This window comes from Ictalurus furcatus, chromosome 7, assembly GCF_023375685.1.
Source record: "Ictalurus furcatus strain D&B chromosome 7, Billie_1.0, whole genome shotgun sequence".
Lineage (NCBI taxonomy): Eukaryota > Metazoa > Chordata > Actinopteri > Siluriformes > Ictaluridae > Ictalurus > Ictalurus furcatus.
Window position 1 is genome coordinate 12,651,131 of NC_071261.1, and position 19,805 is coordinate 12,670,935.

Genomic DNA, 19,805 nt, shown 5'->3' on the forward strand with positions numbered 1-19,805 from the left:
TTTTAGCATGATCCATGATTCATCTGAGACAGTGCCTACACATGGCTATATACAGCATGTTTTAGAAAACAAGCTTAAATTTCAACAATATGTGATTTGATATTAAGATGGTAATATAAATCTGTTGAACCTCTACTTTAAAAAACAACAAAAAACATTTATGCTAGGAGTAGTTAATAGAGTGCTAGTGGATGTATGAAAGTTATTGATGAAAAAAAAATAAATGTAAATATAATATGCTGTCCTGCCTTAAATTTTCGGTTTTGATTCATGCCCAATCAATTACATCAAATTATAATATTGACTTTTGGTTCCTGACACATAGATATACTCAGGTCAGAAGTACAAGTACACATAGACTAGACACATCATCTTGTATTTCTACACCTTGTATCAAAAACATTTTCAGCACACGTCCTTATATACATCACATATTCATACTGTATGTATAAAATGTAGCTTAGGAAGTCACCTTGCAATGATTTGTCAGGCAAGTGAGTCATATTGGTTTATTTTATCATCCTATTGTCCCAGCCCAGAAAACATTTAAAACTTGGGAGTGTTTCTAGGAGGCAAAGTTCACTAGATGGCCATATGATAAGTGCCCTAAATGTGAGAAGTGAGAAGTACTTTTAGGCCTTGCAGTCATGTTTTATGACATAGTAATTTTTCCCCCCAGCTGAACGAGTTGTGTAAATTTGCTACAGAAGCAATAACAGAGTACATTGATAGTATTAGAATATTAATCATGTTAATACAACTGACCATAAAGCACTACTACTTGTGCATATACGCTTAAAAATTAATATTATTATTATTTTACCAAACACACACTCTTTGTGTCCAGTATCTTGGTTAGGTTATGTTCTAAAACCACAGTGAGTTACGGACAAGGGTGGATCACTCAGCAACAGGGCAAACACAGCTGCCTGCTTCTGGTGCGTGTTGACATTCAGTCACACACCCACAAGTGAAAGTCACTGCAGTGTGTGATGGTGTGTAAGATTTTCACAGATTCCTAAGAGTCAAATATGTGTAAAAGGATTACATGAAGTAGCAATCCGAAGCCTCTTGTTCAGGAGGGAGAAACATCTCCGTGTTTACTCGTAGATTTTTCTGGAAACCACAAAGTGGCGTTGGGGGGGCTTGGGGTGAAGTGAGCCATTGTGACACTTCCTGCTTTTTCTCAGCACAGCTCTGGTTTACAGCGCAGCACTGGAATTTTATTCTCTCCTGACATGAGAATGCGCTGCATGGCAGGAAAGCATTTGAGGCAGCGAGTCATGTGCACTAGGGAGGGACTTCCTCATGGGGAAAAGTGAACACGATCTACAACTTTTTACCTAGAACACACAATCTTCAACTTTTGTCTTATCTGAGCATTAAACATTAAGATTAGCAAGATCTGTCACTATTGTTGTATCTTTTTGATACGAAGAGTGATCATCATTTTTTTTCAAAACAAAAAAACAACAACCTTATCAACAAAATTAAATTTGTAATATAGTGATTAAACATCTGTTATAGCTGCTGTTATTTAAAACTAATCAACACCTTCTGACCAATCAGCCTGGAGAGTTCAACAGCGGTATACACTTATCTGTGGCACTCTTTGCGTTCTGGCTGCTATGTAAACAGATGTAAATGTTGAAATTTTAATGTCTAGACCTAGAACTTCAGCAGAGTTCTTACACTTCTTGCACGTTATGGTGTAAGATTCAGTAATAAGCACTGCAAAGCATACACGATGGTGATCAGACTTCACTTCCAGGTTTGACTGTGACAAACTGTCGATAGAACCTGAAAGATGGCCATATTAAAGTGAAAACCAAGTACCCTTTATTCCAACTGTAGTCAGTAATGCCAACCCCCCCCCCCCCCCAAACATCAACGTCAATATAGCTAACGCAAATATGAGCCTCAAACCACATCCAAAAATTTGCTGATGTGCTTTTTAGGACACAGCGGGACTTACTGTCATCTAAACTTCACCATCTAGCTGAATTCTGGAACGCTATGGGCCACCATCTTGGATACCCCCCTTCCCCCCCCGCTACCAACCCACCCATTGTAAAATTTGGTCAGAGGGTTAATTTTGATTCAATTTTAACTAAAATGTGTAAATACAGACTAAATCTCTGTCCTGTTGTAGTGCTACATTTTTTTAACAGCATATTAAGATTTTTGGTAAAAGATTGGCTGAGATAGACTTCATTTAGTTATTGAACAAAACAATCTCAAGAATCTAAGCAAAAGAAAGATAAACTCTTCACAGCTAACCTTGACCAGTGGTAGCACTGGTGATGATTGTGTACATGTGCACCACATTTCAGTTCCTTCCCATTAATCGCTTTGCAAAATGATAAAATTGTAGACGTATGAAAAAGACTAGAAAAACCTTGTCATGTTTTTGATAGCCTTTTTGTTAGTGAGCCAGTATTTCCAGTTCATTGAGAGCAGAGTTAACACTTATACTGAGTGTCGTAAGTGTGATGAGTGATTTTAAAAAAAAAAAAAAAAATTTGTTAGTTTAGCGTTAAATGTCGTGACACAAACTCGAGGTTAAAGTCTGCAGGTTAGCTTGAGAGTCTGCCAGATTAGCTTTATTCATATAGTGAACTGTTTCTACTTGTGGGGGGTTGGGATTTATTTGCCGCTTAAACATGTGCTGATATTTCAAGCTGTTGCTTGAATTCCACTGCAGTTTACAGTTTTCCTGGAACACTTTTTATAAACGGTGTTTGACTTGGTTGGGATTAAAAACAGAAAGAAAAAGTTACTTCTGGCAACAAAATCCTGGAAGCGTGAAAAGTGCCCACTGTACTTCGTCATGTCCTGCTAGGGCTGGGCGATATGATGATATAATATCATTATCATGATGAAAACGGTTCAAGTAAAATACAAGATGCTGCCAAATATTAGACATAGGAATCTTTTTTTTTTATTGAACTGGGTTTGATTTGAGATCGCTGCCTTCGTAAAGGCTACGTCACTTTAACCCTCAGCTGCCCTGCTTCATGCTTGAATTGTATCCTTTTCTTGTTTGCTTTGGAGAAGAGTGTCTGATGAAGTAATAAATTTAAATGCAATGCAAATTTCTCATGGCCACGTCACAGTGAGCCCTAATGTACCACATTTGTCTCCTCCGGCTTTCACTTTCACCTTACTATCACTAAGAAGCTGACATTTAAATAATAATTAAAAAAAAAAAAACGTTAAAGCATTACTCTTTCATTTTCATGAATCCTGTGGCCAGCTCCAGAATTATTGGCACCTTTAGTAAAGATGTGTAAGATGTCTTTGTTTATCGTTAGCTTGATCTCACACTGAAAATATGACAAACATTTTACTGAAGTAAACGTATTCTAAGAAATGTCCAAACATGTATCAAAACTCTTTCTTTTTTGTAAACAAAACCAACGCTGACCGTCTCTGGTTATGACAAAATACACATACTAATTTAGTTTTAGTGTCTAACTAACGTTTCATACCTATAATTTACTTTTTTATTTATTTATTTTTAAAAACATTTTTAATGTTTTGTAATATAATGAGTGTAACATTATATAGTATACAACAGCACAAACAGACAACAAAAAATAAACTGTTATTATCTAATGTTGTTATGGAGACAATTTTGAAATATGATTCATAGCAGCCCTTTAGATAACGGGTTCTTCAAGGGTTCTTTGGGTAGTTACAGGTTCTTAGCTTCTACACACTAAACCTACAGAACAACATCTACATTAATTAACCTGATTACAGTAAAACTGCACATCTTTTGTTGTTCTTTTGTTGTTAAAATCTACACAGGTTGCAATTTTTTTTAACTCTCTCATGAGCGCCATCCAGCGGAAGGAGAAACCATGATCTGTCCATAAAGCGGAAATTCATGGATTTTAACGTTTTCTGGCATTTCCCCAGGAGGTTTATTACAATATCTGCAGAAGGATCTCTAGTGTGGCCCTCATTACAGTTAAGAAGTTTTGTACACTGGAACTGGCTTAACCCTGACCAGTATAAAGTGCTTACTGAAGACTGAAAATGAATGAATTAATTAATAACCTAAAAAAAAAAAATTAAACTTGCTATTAAAAACAAATTCCACCTTGGTCTCGGGTTTGATTCCTAAATAAGTTTTATATAATATGAATTAAGCCTATGTAATTTTATTACAGTTATATATTTGTATATCTGCTTATTTAGCTTTAAGTCAGTTTATTACTCTTTAGGTGTCTGCTGGACATGCCATACATTCAATCGTGGCCTATCATAAGTACTGACTTGAACTTTCTGTTGTTCTCCATTTCACCTTTTAAGGGATTGTAGCGCAATTACGCTCTAAAAACTACATATCCCATCAACACCCGTTAGCATTAGCTGATAGTTGCTTGTCTGTAACTCGTTCCCTTAGCGATATCATCGTCTGTTTTTGGAATGATATAAAAATAGATCGAGAATAAAACAAACGTTTAGCAGGGTTTGATTAAACAGCTAGCTAGCTATCGTAGTTTGTAGACCACTAACTAACTAACTAATTAACTAGATAGCTAGCTAACGCGGAAGTTCGCGTAGCAAGAATACCCGGATAAAAAGACGACACATGATTGGTCTAGATTATGATCACGTATGTACTTTGCCCCAAAAAATTGCCTAGAAACACACAGACACACAAATAAACGTCAGATACAAAAACATATGAACGTAAAGAAAATAAAGCGTCGTCGTGATACAGATTAAAGCAAGATTTTTTCGGAATTTGGTGTATATTTATTTCAAGAACATTAAATACATTCAAAAATATTAATTAACAGTTTTTTATGATTACTTATTACTGCTGGACTTAATACAAACATAAACAAACAAACAAACAAACACACACACACGGTTTATTACTAAAGTGGCGTATAAAACGTAGCGAAAAATCTCTATATTGATAATAAATCCTTCATTTCCGGGAACGTAAAACTGACGTCATTAATGACGTTTTACGCCCCTCGGTACGCCATTTGCGTATTCACAATATCTCACGTAGCGCCCGTAGCTGCCTGTTGCGCTCTTTACCCAGCATGCACCGCGAGTTTTAGCCATCTTGTTGAGAGGTGGAATCTTTTTTTTTTTTCTTCAGAAATTTTGCTTCCCGAACTCTGTGAGCCCCGAATCACTTTTATTCACAGCGGTTTATCGTCTCGGTTGTGTCTTTACAAGCGAAATAGCGCGAGTCGCGACTCGGAAAATGAGATAGTCGGAGTTGCGGTGTAAAAACAAACCGTTTGGAGAAGTGTTTATTATTATCACTATTTTCATATATATAAGATGCTAAATGTGAGGCCAGGGGGAAGCGGGCCCCCAGCTCGCGCCTCGGATTAAAGTGGCAGCTCAAGTACGGGAGAGGCGTTACTCAACTCGGCCTAGTGTGCACCGCGGATCCGGGACGGAGGCCGGCTCAATCCAGCGAAAATAAAAACACTCTTGTATTAAAATGGACCTGGATTTTAAACGATTTTAATGGCCATCTCTTGGTTTGATCGATCGTCAGGAGTGCAACAGGACAGAAGAAGAAGAAGAAGAGGAAGAGCGATGACGTATGATCATTTAGATTAACAGCTTATAGACTGATTTTGATCCAGCGACACTCACCCCCCCCGTTGTCGCTTCTTTAGTTTATAAAAGGAGTGCGCGTTTATTATTATTATTTTTTGAAGGCTCCGCGTGTTTAAGTAGGACGTACGTTTGTCTACACGAGTGTCTTAAACACTTCTAAGATGTCAGCCAAGAAGAAGAGCTGCTTCCAGATCACCAGCGTGACCCAGGCTCAGGTGGCCACGGTTGGCTGCGCGGATGATGCCGAGAGCCTGGACGATCCGGACGAATCCCGGACTGAGGACGCATCGTCGGAGCTCTATGAACCGGAAGTGTGCGACCAGAGGAGTTCGGCATCGCACAGTGCGTTGAACAGTGTCGGAGAAGGCGAGGCGACTGCTCACAGAGCTTCTCACCAGCCTGGAGGTCCTGGTGTAGCAGGTGGTCCTGGTCAGCAAACCACCACAACCACCACCAGCTGCAGCTCACGATTCCGAGTGATTAAGCTCGACCATGGCACAGGAGAGCCTTTCCGCAGGGGCAGGTGGACATGCACAGAGTTTTATGAGCGGGAACCCGAGGCGGCGACTGGCAGGACTGCAGAGGGGACCAGGCACGCCAACGAACTCGCCCCTGACCGGGATAGTGGATTAGGTGCTTCTGTAGTGGTTCAGTCCAGCCAGGCTTCAGATGTCACCGTCACCACCACCACCATGCTCGACCTGTCTGCATCGCATACCTCTGTGCACCCTTTCGAATCTGGTAACGACCCCAATAAAACGGCACAGCCGGCAGTCCCTCCTCAGGCTCTTCTCGCACCGGGCTTAAACCAAGGCTCTCACGTCCAGATATCACCCGTTACTCCTCAAGCTTATCAAACTCAACCGCAACAAAATCCTCAGTTACCCTTAGGCCTACACATGACGAGCCAAACTAGCATGATGCCCGAGTACGGACAGCAGCAGCACTTGCCCCACGCCATCCCCGTGCAAGGAGGGGAAATCGGCATCTCTATACCAGCCAGCCAATCAGGAGCTTCTGTTCCGACCCTAATGGACTGGGCGGGAGTGATGAGCGTGGCGGGGATGGCGCCTCTCACCCCTGCGCCTTCGGTACAGATCGGACAGTATTCGGGTGTAGCCATGACGGCTGGCCAGAATTCACCCGTTCCGAGTGCGGTAGGCATCCCAGGGCCCGAGCCGAGTCGGAGGAAATCGGACGCGGCCACCTCCGCCCCCCTCGTTGGCTCTGGTAAAGATGCTGGGAAGCCATTGATTGCAGAAGAGTTGCACCTTATGCCTAACCCTGGGGTGAACAGCCTGTTTGGGATCCCCATCCCCATCTCCATCGACGGGGACGAGGACAGGTGAGCGCTCGTGTACACTCGGCCAAGGGAATATCACATCCTTTCTTTGGAACCTTTCTTCGTTTAATAATCTAACTGTAACGGACTTCTCTTTGTTTGTTTGTACTAAATATCGTCACTATTTTTTATGCCCTAAATCTGTAAAAAAAAAAAAAAAAAAAAATCCTTTACACTTAATCTATAGAACTTCGTATTACCTGTTTACCCTCAATCTAGGACGCATCATGTCGCTTGTCTAGGGAACTTGATGCCATTTGTTTAACCTACACTTAACCTAGGAAAATTCGTACCGCTCATTTACCCTACCTTAGGAACGCCATGTCTCGTTGACACCGAATCTAGGGAATGTTAAGTTCTTTCTTACGACACGCCATCACTTTACGCTTAGCTTAGAGGATGCCACGTCTCTTGTTTTACACTCAATCTAGGGAACGTTATGTCTCATTTCCGCTCAGTCTAGGGCACTTCACGTCTCCTTTTATAATAAATCTAGGGGACTTCGCGTCACTCGTTCAAACTCAATCTAGTGAATGTCACGCCTCTTTTTCTGCTTCACGTCCCTCGTCTAGAGAGATTCACATCAGGTTGAATCTAGGGAACATGGCTTCTTATTTACAGTCAGTCTAGGGAACCTTGTTTATGTTTGAGAAACTGTAGACTCTTTCGACTGTAGTGTCTGGCAGGGGGGCGTGGCCTGAAGCGTTACGAAGCGATTGAAATAATCTGTGATCATTGGAAGCTCGTAGTATAGTGATTTTTATTATACACAATAATCTCGGCCTTTGCAGAGAGGAAGTTCACTCATTAGGGCCCCTTTAAGGCAAGAGGAGTGCAACCTAAAGCCAACTTGTTATAAAAATAGCCCCTCTTTCTTTTTTTTTTTCCTGAGTTTCAGCTTAGCGCACTTGTTTCGTGATGAGACAGAAATAAAGAAGTGTGTGCTGTCCAGCTAGCATGCTAATCGGAAGTTGGCTTTCCTGTTCCTTTATTTTATTTTAATTATACTCCTCATTTGTTTCGTTAAACCTCAGGGGGGAAAAAAGAAAAGAAAAAGTAACCATACACACTTGGTGAAACGCTGGCGATGAAATCTTGAGGTCGTTCGCAGTGTAACTCAAGACACAATTAAATTCTTTCTTTTCTTTCTTTCTCTCTCTTTTTTTTTTTTTTTTTTTTTTTTTAAAGAGGAAGAGAAAAACTGCAGTCTGTTAATCAGGATGTTGACGTTGATGGGGTTGTTTATCTTCTCACTCGTCAACGTTCATGTAGGGAAACTTTGTAGCAACTTGGTGAAAAGTGTGTGTGTGTGTGTATGTGTATGTGTATGTGGCACCCCCAAGGGCATGATGGTTTGATGAGATTATAACTGAGAAATTTGGCATGAGATCAAAACCAGAGAACCATATTTGTAGTTGATGTGTTTCATGAACTCCAGAGTGCTGATGGTGGTGGTGTTGTTATTGTTATTATTATAAATCACACTTTGTCTCCAGGCCACGGCTGTGAACTGACATCATCCCGTTATGGCTGGTATATTAATCAGTGTACGAGTTAGTGTTATTTGAGCTTGTTAAAAATTCTGTTCATAAGCAGCAGCGTTTCTGTCCACAGTTTATTAGAGCTGTCATGATGTAAGTGCTGTTATTAACTCTGGTGTTCCTGTTGTATTAAGCTTCTTTTGATTTATTTATTTTTTTATTTCTAGTGGTTGGCGGATAGGGAGGCTGTAGAAGCAGGAATTAATGGTTTTAGGGATTTAGGGCTCAGGCTTTAGTGGTTGAGGTTTATGCCCAGTGGTTAGGGTTTAGCAGTTGAGGTTAAGGGTTAGAGGTGAATTTAGTGGTAAAAGTTAGGGGTCTACCTCGACCAGGATGAGCGTAAGGGTTGGGCTGCAGCCGTTGGTCTTTGGGGGCAGGCTGTGACGGTTGTAATTTAGGGGTTGGGCTTGAGTCAAGGTCAAGGTTTAGGGTCAGGCTTTAATGCTCAGAGTTTTGGGGTTGGCCTAGAACATTTGGGTTTAGGGGTAAGACTTGAGCAGACAGGGTTTAGATGTCTGGCTTGACCAGGTTGGGGTTTAAGGTTTGGGCTGCAGCTGTTGGGGTTTAGGGGTCAGGCCTGAGCATTTGGGGTTTAGGGGTCAGGCCTGAGCAGTCAGGTTTAAGGCGTAGACTGCATCAGTTGGTGTTTTAGGGGTCAGGCTGTAACGGTTGGGATTTAGGGATTGGATTTGAGCGGTCAGAATCTAGGTACCTGTTAGGTTTTATCGGCTTGGTTGCAGGGTTTTGGGCTTTACAGTTCTGGTCCAGGGTTTAGCAGCCAAGGTTTTAGGGGTCATGCTTAAGGAGCTGGGGTTTACAGGTCTGGCTTGAGCTGTTGGGTTTTAGGGGTTGGGGTGTAACGGTGAGGTTTTTACATGTCGGCCTTGAACTTGGGGCTTAGGGGTCTGGCTATAATGTTAGGGGTTGAGTAAAAAAGTGTGTTTTCTTCTTTAATATCATTTGAATAGTAATTTTTCTCAAGACTAAAAGTTGGAAGGTGTTAAGCATGGCGAGTTCTTTAGCGACAAAGTAAAGCGTTATAGAAGTGAAACATAGTGCAGATAATCACAATAATACTGATATAGCTCACAGATGGGTGAGTTCGCAGTAAATACTTTACAGTTAGGCACGCAAGTTATCGCATTGTATTCTTTTTCGACTTAATTAACTGATGTGTGTGAGGGAAACAAGATGTGCAGCTGGGTCGTGAATTTCTCAGCGGTGCTGCAGTGGTAAGCAGTGTTCTCGCTACCTGGCTGGGGTGGTGGTGGTGGTGATGTAGCATGTATGTATTTTATTATATGTTAACTAAGTGTTGTGGTGTAGAACTAAAAGCAGCAAAGGATGTTTGCTGATGCGTTTTTTTTTTTTTCTTTTCTTCCTTTTCGGCTTCCTCTCAAGACGACTGCTTTTCAGTTCCTGAGTTGCACGTTCATCCCCTGCTTCAGAGGAAACGCAGCGGCACGGCGCGTGAGCCGCTTTGATCTGCGTCTGTGCATGCTCCGAGATGCAAACCATCAACCACATGATGCTTCTTTACACACACACGGGATCTTGCTTTACCTGTTCTTTTCCTCAGCATTTAAAAAATTAATGAAAAATTTATTTTACTTTAGTCTATTTGACCAGAGGCGTCTACATGATGATGCCTTTCAACTGGGAATATCGAGAAATGTCTGTATTTCTCCACACTGAAGAAAAGCAGCCGTTATTTCCGCGTCGCTTTTATGGACCGGGCATTGATCCGACTGACGATCACGGCACGAAACATCCTAATCAGAATATATAATCCGTTTCAATTACGCACCTTGTTTCTGTGTGAGCTCATGGTTATTCGCTTCACTCGGCGATTTGTAGGTCATCGTGTGTGTGTGAGAGAGATGGAGAGCATTGTGTGTAAATCATTTAACACCTCTACAGGTGACCGTGTTCCTTATCTGCCTCTGTTTTCCGTCTTCGTTTACGAATGACACGCCGAACCCCCTGCAGCTGTCAGCAGTTATGTAAGAATTTTAATTTTAAAAAAAGGATAGCAGTACAGAGATTAATTTAATAGTTATAGGAATACAAAACGTTTTCGGTTGGTTAGACCGTTTTGAAAATATTACCTCGTGTCCAGTTGGGCTGCAGCAACGTTAGATACACCGCCAGAGCTCCGGTTGCATTTCTGCCACCGTCGTGATCGTCGCTACGATGCAGAACACGCTCGCCGTACATTCCAAAATATTCAATAGTGTGGAAGATCCAGAAGAGCGGTACTCGGAACAGGTCTGTAGGGCCGAAGAGGTTTTTAAAATGAAAATATTTTTACCATAATATAGGAAGACCGTCGGTGTTGGTACTCAATAATGGTCTGGAGTAGAGCGCAAGTACGACGCTAATTTGTTTATTCGGTGAAAATACAGTTTATTGCACCACGTGGAATTTTCCGGTTCTGTCTGCTCATGAGGTCAGTGTTTTAAAAAAAAAAAAAAAAAAATTTAAAAAACATCCCGAAAACCCGAAGCCTTTTGTGTGTGGCTTCTATATGAGGTGTGTCCTCTGTGAATCTCAACAGCCAATAGGAGAGCAGTAGGCTCTCCCTATTGGCTCTTCTTCTAGGTTCTTCCAGGTTCAAAAACATGCAGTAAACTGGAAGGAAAAACGAACATCTGTAGAAAACCTCTCCTACGCACTAGTTTTGACGCCAGGCTGGACGCCTACCAGCAAGCCGTCGTTAATCAGGTCTGAAAGTGTCTAGGTCACTTGATGTTATCCCATAATTGTTACAATTGTCCTGAACAGTGCAGCCTCTGAGACAGAGAACACCCATAATGTGGTTTAAAGTGTGTAGGTATTAGTGTGTAGGGTGCAAGTGGTAGGGGAAATGGTATTTATGTATAAATGTTAAACGTCAGTCACAACCGCGCTTTTGTCCCTGTTTTAACGAGTTCAATCCCGCTATCCGTCGAGCCGACCATCTCGAAGACTCTCGCAGGTCCTCGGACCCCCAGCAGAGATCTATTACGTCTAAAAATAGTCCACTCCGTCCGTGCAGCTCTGAGAATGTACAACGCGTTCCGGGATTTCTAGGAAAAGAGTTTGGTTTACATTCGCGTGCTGAGGAACCCAGCACGGTCGCCTCCCTCTCTCCCGTGATACAGTACACTCTGTACACAACACGTGCTGTAGCGTCAGAGAGGAACACAACACTGGAGGTACTGAAGGGTGTGATGGTGTGATGATGATGATGATTCTAGCTGAAAGAGAAGGACGAAGGCACGAATGAACAAAGTATAATATACTGTAGAGAGGGTGGGATGGAGGAGAGAATAAGAAGAAAGTTTGGGGGGGGGACATACAGGAAGAGAGAAAGTCCTGAGGGATGGGAAGAACAAAGCAGAAATAGGAAAGAATGTAAAATAAGCAGATGGAAAGAAACAATAACGAGGGCCCTGTGGTGTGCATCTGTGCTGTTTGGGAGCTTAAAGCTGATTGGTCATCAACTGTGACATCACCAGCAGAGACTGAAATTATATACATCTGATCTAGCAAGCAGGCTAGGCTAGTAAGTCAGCCGATCCTAGCGAGACATGGTAAAGAGCGTACTTGTGTATTACGGTGTGGCTGTTTCACTGATTGATTTTAACACGTTTTGCTTTGACGTTTCAATAAAAGAACACATCCACAGCAGGAGTCGCAGACTTTCCTATTCACTCCACCTGTCTTTCTCAATCCTTTCCTTCTAACTGTCTCTCTCTCCTGTGTGTGTGTGTGTGTGTGTGTGTGTGTGTGTGTGTGTGTGTGTGTGTGTGTGTGTGTGTGTGTGCGCGCTCTGTGGAGCAGGAACCCGTCTACAATTTTCTACAAAACCTTCCAGCCTGGCGTCAGGCTTCAGAGGTACAGTATGTGGGCGTGAGCTTTAGCTTCAGCATCTGGCGCGTGCTGCATGCCGTTGGAGATTCCAGCCAGCTGTGGCATTTCATTTAACTTAACGACCAGCTTAAGCACACGAGCGAGCAGCGTGCGGAGAAAAACGCGACAAACTGTGTTTTTGTTTTTATCCTGCTTGGGTTCACTAACAGGCTGGGATTGAACAAACATTTAAAAAAATATTTGTGTGTGTGTGTTTGAGCTTTCAACTAAATTTGCTTAACAGTATGGACTGGATTGTTGGATCAGCGTTAGTTTAGTTCCTGTTGCGTTTCAGAACGTGAGTGCAACTTTGGGATCGGACTATTTTTTACAAGCAAAAGTCTTTTGGAATTCAGGAGTGGAAAGACAAAATCGAACGGTGTCCAAAAAGAAAAGAGAAACACGATCCTCCACGTTCGACCTCTGTCGTCATTCCCCAGCTATTAGCGCCACACATTTATTTGTTTGTTTGTTTATTTAAGTAGTATTTTGTTTGCGTGTGCGTTGTTTTCCGCCACCACAGACGAAGGCGTCCTGTGTTTAGTCTCTGAGCTGCGATGAACCTTGACTGAGGAACGGCCTGAACCTTTAGGAGATTTCGCGTTCGAGACGCCGTGTCCACGTCCACCATCACGAGTTTGGCTCCTGACCTGCCAGAGTACTCGTTAGCATGACCTTATCGAATACATCAGATAAAAGGAATAGCGCATAAATGAAAAGAAGAAGAAAAGCAGAGTAATATTTCTACAGGAATTGCTGTGTATCAAGCTGTGTAACGTGGATCTTATATATATATATATATATATATATATATATATATATATATATATATATAAAGATCGATATGCGAAAAAATTTTTTTTCAGTTATATCAGTGCTAGGAAGTTCTTTGAAATGCCGAAGACGTCGTCAACGATTCCTGCGTGTGGCGTAACTAGTGAAAACGACGTGTTTTACTTTGTAGCTTTGGTGCGTTTAACCAAAAAAAACCCCACAACAAACCCACAGACCTGTGGGTCCTCGCCGATGCTGTGGCGTGGTTTACAGGAAACGGTTCCGTGACCGTTAGGACGCGAGTTTAAATCTCAGCATGCATCGGCGTGCTCTTTCCGCCCCCCTGCTGTTAGGATTGTTGGCGCTGGAGTTGGAGTCGGGGTCACGATCCATGGCTCAACCTTTGTAGGATTTTGTCTCGCAACCTTCCAGTCAGCTCGAGTTTACCATCAGATACGATGACGCACCTCCGTTTCGGGAAGGATGTACACGCCATTTTTTGCAGTAGCGATTATTAAAGCGTCCTCTTGAAGTATTTTATTTTATCTGCTTGTCCTGACGACTACTTCCTTTTTCTGTTTCAGTGCCTCGGGAGCGAGCGTCGTCGCTATCGATAATAAAATCGAGAAAGCAATGGTAAGTACCTGTTTCAGCAATACGGTCAGAAACGTTGGTCACACTGATTTTTATACGAACTCTCCTTGTGGTCGGGGCCTAATGTTTGAATGAGCACACTTCATTGACAGGTCGACTAAACTTGACACGACCGCACGGTGTAAAGGTGTTCTGGTCCTGTGTGTCGAGTATGTGTACCTGCTGAAAACTTCACTTCGACCACACACACACACACACACACACACACACACACACACACACACACACGTCCCCAACATGCAGCTCCGGCCTCAGGCTTCACCTCCGGCTCGTTCAGATGAAAAAATGTTCTGTTGAGTTCGGGTCTCTGATTGGTCAGAAGAAATTTTCTATAACAGGTTTCTGTTAACACGCTCGTTACGTTTCATACGTCATGGTTTCTACAGGAACAGCTCGTAACCCGGGGACTCGTACGAGCGTGAACGGATTAACAAGCATGTTTTTGGTAACGCTGACTCTGAAGCATGTGTCTCTCGCGCAGGATCTGGTGAAGAGCCACCTGATGTACGCCGTGCGCGAGGAGGTGGAGGTGTTGAAGGAGCAGATTAAGGAGCTGTGCGAGAGGAACTCGGTGCTGGAGCGCGAGAACGCCGTACTCAAATCTCTGGCCAACAGCGAGCAGCTCTCTCAGCTCTCGGCTCACGCAGCCACCACCTCATCGCCAACGGCAACACCGGCCTCGAACCCGCAGCAGCAACAACAGCAGCCCAGCGTCTCCTCAGCTTAACCATCACATGCACACGCCCACGAGCACGTCGCTCAGCACCAGCTTTAACCAGCAGCGCTTTAGTATACATGTGTGTTTTCTGCGTGAGCGTGTGTGTGTAAGTGTGTACGAGTACATATGAGTGTGTGTGGGGACCAGAAACGATACAGAAGTGTTTCTTTTCTTTCTTTCCTTTTTTTTTTTTTTTTTTTTTTTAAGAAGAAGAAGTAAAAGCCATGAGAAGGGTTTATTTTTTAAAGCCGCTTTCGAGCAAGAGTCTATTTTTCGGAGCTGATCATACTTCACGAAAGGAAAAAAAAAAAACAGTATATATTGTTGTTGTTGTTTATTACATTTTTTTTTTTTTTTTTTTTTTTTTTTTTGCTTGTGTCAAATCACCAGTCAGTTATTTATTCGAGGGCTGCTACGTTCACACGTCCCGACCTTAACTAAACGTTTTTCTTTCACTTGACCCATTAAAGAACCGAAGTGCAGCCGGCAAAAACGCGCGTGCACACACACACACACACACACACACACGCACACACACGCGTACACACGTTTATTATACACACGCACGTGCACACACACAGCAGAGAAAAGCAGCGGGTTCAAACACTAACGACCGTTTGTTTTTACCTCTCAACTGCGAATGTGAAGGGGTCACATGAGTGAATGTACATGTATTTCTATTGTTTTTTTTTGTTTGTTTGTTTTTGTAAAGTGTGTACAGAGATTGTCCTCAATGAAGACGTGAAGAACGATCTTCAGTTCTGGGGGACAAACAAAGAAAAAAATATATATATTTACGAATGAATTTTACTGCGCTCTCATGCTCTCTCTTCATACCATCACTCTTACATTTTCGCTCGGTTTACGCTTCACCTCCGGGTGCTCGAAATGGGACGCGGCTGACACGTACGTCCCATCCGCTGTGCTTTCAAACACAGTGCTTCGGCTGCGTCTCGTCTCATCAAATCATGAAACGCAACCCCGGGGTTTACACTGTACGACACTGACATGATTATTATTATTATTATTATTGTTATTTTGCCTAGTGGATAAAAACATTTAGTATGAAATTGGTTCGATAAACGTGTTTAAGTTTGGATTTCCGATATTAAAAAAGTACAGATGAGAGAAACAAAAATAAATGGAGGGGGAAAAGAAAACACATTAAAGATGGATATGATGAAGTCCGATGACTTTCGGTGTTTAAAAGCGTTTCTAAAAAAACGTCATTTTCAGCCTTCAGTGGCGTAGTCAGAAAGTAATTCTACAGATGAGGATGAGGAAACATACAAAATAAGTCGAAGTGTGATCTGTCAACGTTGACATGCAGGATAAATAAATAAATAAAACCCACTGAAAATCGCCTTGATATCCCTACGTGTACACTGTAGCTAGCGGTAGCTAGTAAACTTCTCCTGATTGGTTCGTCCTGTTTCTGGTTACAAGAGCCCGTAGGCAATACAATTGGGTTAAACAAAAGGCATGACGTGTTTCGATTGACGTCAGAGGTGGTTTAAGTATGACGACTTTGTTGAGCGTTTAACATCTGTACGAAAAATAAAAATGACTTTGAAGATCAGAGCGAAGAAAAACTTTATTGCAGCGTAGCAATAAATGGGACAACGAAGTGCGTTGGGTTCGTCAGAGTCTAAGTGAACCTCGAACGATATCAGTTCGGACGTTTTATAGCGTTTAATCAAGCCAGTTTTAGTCTCTAAATGTAAATGAAGTATAATGATTGAAGCAGTCGCATTCCGTTCTCACATTGTAGATGCGAGATGTCGTTCTGGACGATAATTACGGTCACGTACTGCTTTGTTATAGGCGCCAATAATATCAGTGTGATGCAATAAAATAATGTAGAGTTCTGCACAATTTCAGTCCTAATGCTCACCCCATCCAACTACCGACCCAAAGGCAGTCAAAACGAAGCAGTCATGTGATTGAACAGAAAGCGAGGCCTCGGTTCTCATTGATCACGTGATTCTCTTAAACGCTACAACGGGCTTTTGTCCTGTGTACTGGAGACACGCCTCGGAGCCTCCGTATAAAAAAACGTAACGTCACTAACAAATGGTAACAGGTGTAACTTGATGTTGAAGGAAAATGTCCAAAAGAAACGCCTCTAAACGCTGCAAAAAGAAAATCACTTCAGAACAACAGGAACAATCCGGAAAGTCGCGTCCACCTACAAGCTTGTTAACGAACGTAAAATGAGTGAGTGTTTTGTTTATATAGGAACAAGCGTTGGTCAAAAAAAATAATCGATCGCATCACAACAAATAGAGATTGGATGAAGCAGAAGAGTCAACTGAAAATGAGGATAAACAGAAAGTAATTGGATTTTAAAATGTCTATCATGGAGGATGTTTACTTAAAAAAAGCACCGTCACCCTTGAAACAGACTTGTGTATTATAACGACTTAATGGTGTCTACGCTAGGTACGTTTTACGCTTTTAAATTTGGGGGGGGGCACAAACAAACAAATAAGAGGATTTTACTCTTGGTTTAGTTCTTGCTGAATTTTGCATTTATAATTAAATCCAATTAAAATTTAAAACACGCTTTTTTTTCCCCCCAATTCAAACGTTCAGCACAACCTCGTTATGAAGTGTCGGTTGTGAGCATAATCGACCGCTCGTCACCAAACGGAAGATTTAGGGCTGTGACTTTTAGACTCTCCGCAGTAGTAGTGCCAAACTCTAAAAAGAGTACTCCACAAAATGGCAAAACTAGTGCCAAAGGTAGTACCAACCTTTGTTTTACAATTGGTGCTGCCACCAAGCAGTTCCTGACCTGTTCTATTCCCCAACCCAACCCTCCATCATGGATCCTTTCACCACCTCTACATAGTATGATGGAAGCAGCTGGAGGTGGCGAGTTTTATAATAGGCGTAACTAATTATTAAGAAATCTCGCTCAGTATTGCGTCGACTCGTAATCGGGTTGCTCATGATGATCAAGTGTTGGTTAGAAGATCTTAAAGTTCTAGAGGAGGTATAACTCGTCATCAGGTTTCAAAACAAAAAAACGTCCTCCTCTCCTTTTCTGTGAATTTCCACTGCGTAGTGTTGCACAAATGAATCAAATAACGTCGCTAATTAATAACGTCCGCACTTCAGTTACGATTTGATCCGCGTGGCCGTATCGTTTGAGCGCCGATCAGACGGTCGTACGGTGGAATCCCAATAATTATGACTCCCGAACGTCAAGCACAAGTCCCAACACCTCGGCTGTGTCCTATTTAAAATCGTCCAGCGCAAAGTGAGTAAAATGTTCGTAAATAGGCTACAAGACGATTATCTGACATTGGCTGTGTTCCGTTTAAATGTCCCTAACTAGAAGCGCAAATCCAAAACATCTGCTGAGCCAGGATTCACGTCAGGGCTGTTTCATTCAAATGTCCCTAAATATTGTGAGGCACAATCCTGACCTTTTGGTTGTGTTTTGTTTAAATAATAATAATCATAATAATAACGTGAAGTGTACGTCCAACAAATTAAAACAGTCCTATTCGGTCAAGATTATTGCCCTGAAAAATAAGACACAGCCGACATCTGACTTGTGCTCATGTCTGAGCCTTTTAAACAAACTGCATTGGCTGTGTCTCATTTAGACGTTTCACTCAGAACTCTTACACAGCCGAGGTGACACTCGTCACGCTTCTAATTAAGGTTCTTCAAATGAGACACAGCCGACTCGTGTTTATTTTATTTATTTTTAATTTTTTATCTTTTCAGGTTGGGATGGGGGTTTACAAAAAATAAATAAATAAGTAAAAGCTGTGAAAAATCGTTTCAACCGACTTTGTAACCAAAGATGCAAGGCAGTGTAATTTTTTTTTTTTTTTTAATGCACATTTTGTTATTGTTCACAATTGTTGTCGCTTTTTAGCATGTTCTTGCATGTTCTAGTATTTTCTTTCTTTTTTATGTCGAACCACTTCCATACCTCATGTTTGTATTCTGGTTGTGAGATAGCAGGCTGTGAACAATGTCATGATGGGGGGAGGGGGGAGGGGGGGAGAGACAGGGGGAAGGGGGGGGACGGACTAGTGTTCTTTCTGCACACTAGCCAGTGGGGGATAAAATATGAAGTGAGCCATGTTTTTGTTCCTTTAAATGGTGTTGGAGTTTCATATGCCAATAGTTTTGTTACATTGCAAAAACAAATTTAATGTATTTAAATAAATGCAATATTCAAAGTCCTGACACTGCAGGGTTTTTTTTATCCCCTGAGACTGCTTGTCAATCAAATGAGATCTTTTATTTATTACATTACTTCATATTTATTATAGTACTTAATTTATTATAGTACCTCATAACATCATATTTATATCTCATTACCTCATTTATTATAGTACCTCATTATAATTACCTCATATTATAATACATCATTATAGTACCTCATTGTTACCTCATTTATTATAGTACCTCATAACATCGTATTTGTTATAGTACCTCATTATAATTACCTCATTGTAATACATTATAGTACCTCATTATGTTACCTCATATTTATAATAGTACATTACCTCATTTCTTGCAATACCTCATTACATTCTCATGTATTACAATACCACTTAACATTTATTATAACTCATTATAATACCTCATTTCACTACCTCATTTATTATTAGTACCTCATTACATTAAATCATTTATTATAATACCTCATATTAATAATACTACCCAACATTTATTATAGTATCTTACTTATTATAGTAGTTCATTTATAATTGTAGATTGCAACAAGCAACACTTTGCTCGTTTAGTCTTGTTTTCCATTAGGTTTGTACCGCCTACAAATCTGCATTTAAGTGCTCCCTACTTGAAAGGAGGTAAACTTCAACAGCTACAACTTTACAAATTAACTTTGGGATTTTTTTTTTGTTTAAACATTTTGTGAAGGTGACCAGGGTTCTGTTTCAGAGAGGACTGATTCTTGAATCCTGAATTGAATTTGCCAATCCCAACTAAAATAATTTAGAATTATTATAAGTCTTTATGGTGAATGCTGAAAGCCTTAGTCAGCTGATCTGTAAAAATGTGATCAATAGGAGCAAAGACAAAAGCACTGTTTTCTTAAATTATATAAACGCAATATTTCTTTTCAGCTGGTGATTTTAGTAATATTAGCAGGTATCCAGTTAGCTGGATTTTTGCAGTATCGATTCAATTATGTGACAAAAGTCAAAGAACTGATAAATCCACTAACATTATCATCCTGATACATTAACACCACTACCAATATTTATCACAACAAGGTGTTTATTTT

At 41.2% G+C, this 19,805-nt stretch overlaps 1 protein-coding gene across 2 annotated transcripts; it reads left to right on the forward strand.

The window, feature by feature from the left end:
• Positions 1–5,051: 5,051 nt before the first annotated feature.
• Positions 5,052–16,833, forward strand: tsc22d2 (TSC22 domain family 2). 2 transcript variants are annotated; one of them, XM_053628531.1, is made up of 4 exons: positions 5,052–6,949; positions 12,313–12,366; positions 13,740–13,791; positions 14,291–16,833. In XM_053628531.1, exons 1-4 carry the CDS (start codon positions 5,766–5,768, stop codon positions 14,534–14,536), a joined length of 1,536 nt encoding a protein of 511 aa, XP_053484506.1. In that variant the 5' UTR covers positions 5,052–5,765; the 3' UTR covers positions 14,537–16,833. The 2 variants fall into 2 exon arrangements, with proteins under 2 accessions (XP_053484506.1, XP_053484507.1); XM_053628532.1 differs by lacking the exon at positions 12,313–12,366 and having other exon boundaries at positions 5,053–6,949.
• The last annotated feature ends 2,972 nt before the right edge of the window (positions 16,834–19,805 follow it).

Coding starts and splice junctions, on each gene's coding strand:
- tsc22d2 (XM_053628531.1), top strand. CDS start 5,766: ATGTCAGCCAAGAAGAAGAGCTGCTTCCAGATCACCAGCGTGACCCAG. Junction 6,950..12,312: donor ATCGACGGGGACGAGGACAG/GTGAGCGCTCGT, acceptor TCTGTGGAGCAG/GAACCCGTCTACAATTTTCT. Junction 12,367..13,739: donor CCTGGCGTCAGGCTTCAGAG/GTACAGTATGTG, acceptor TTTCTGTTTCAG/TGCCTCGGGAGCGAGCGTCG.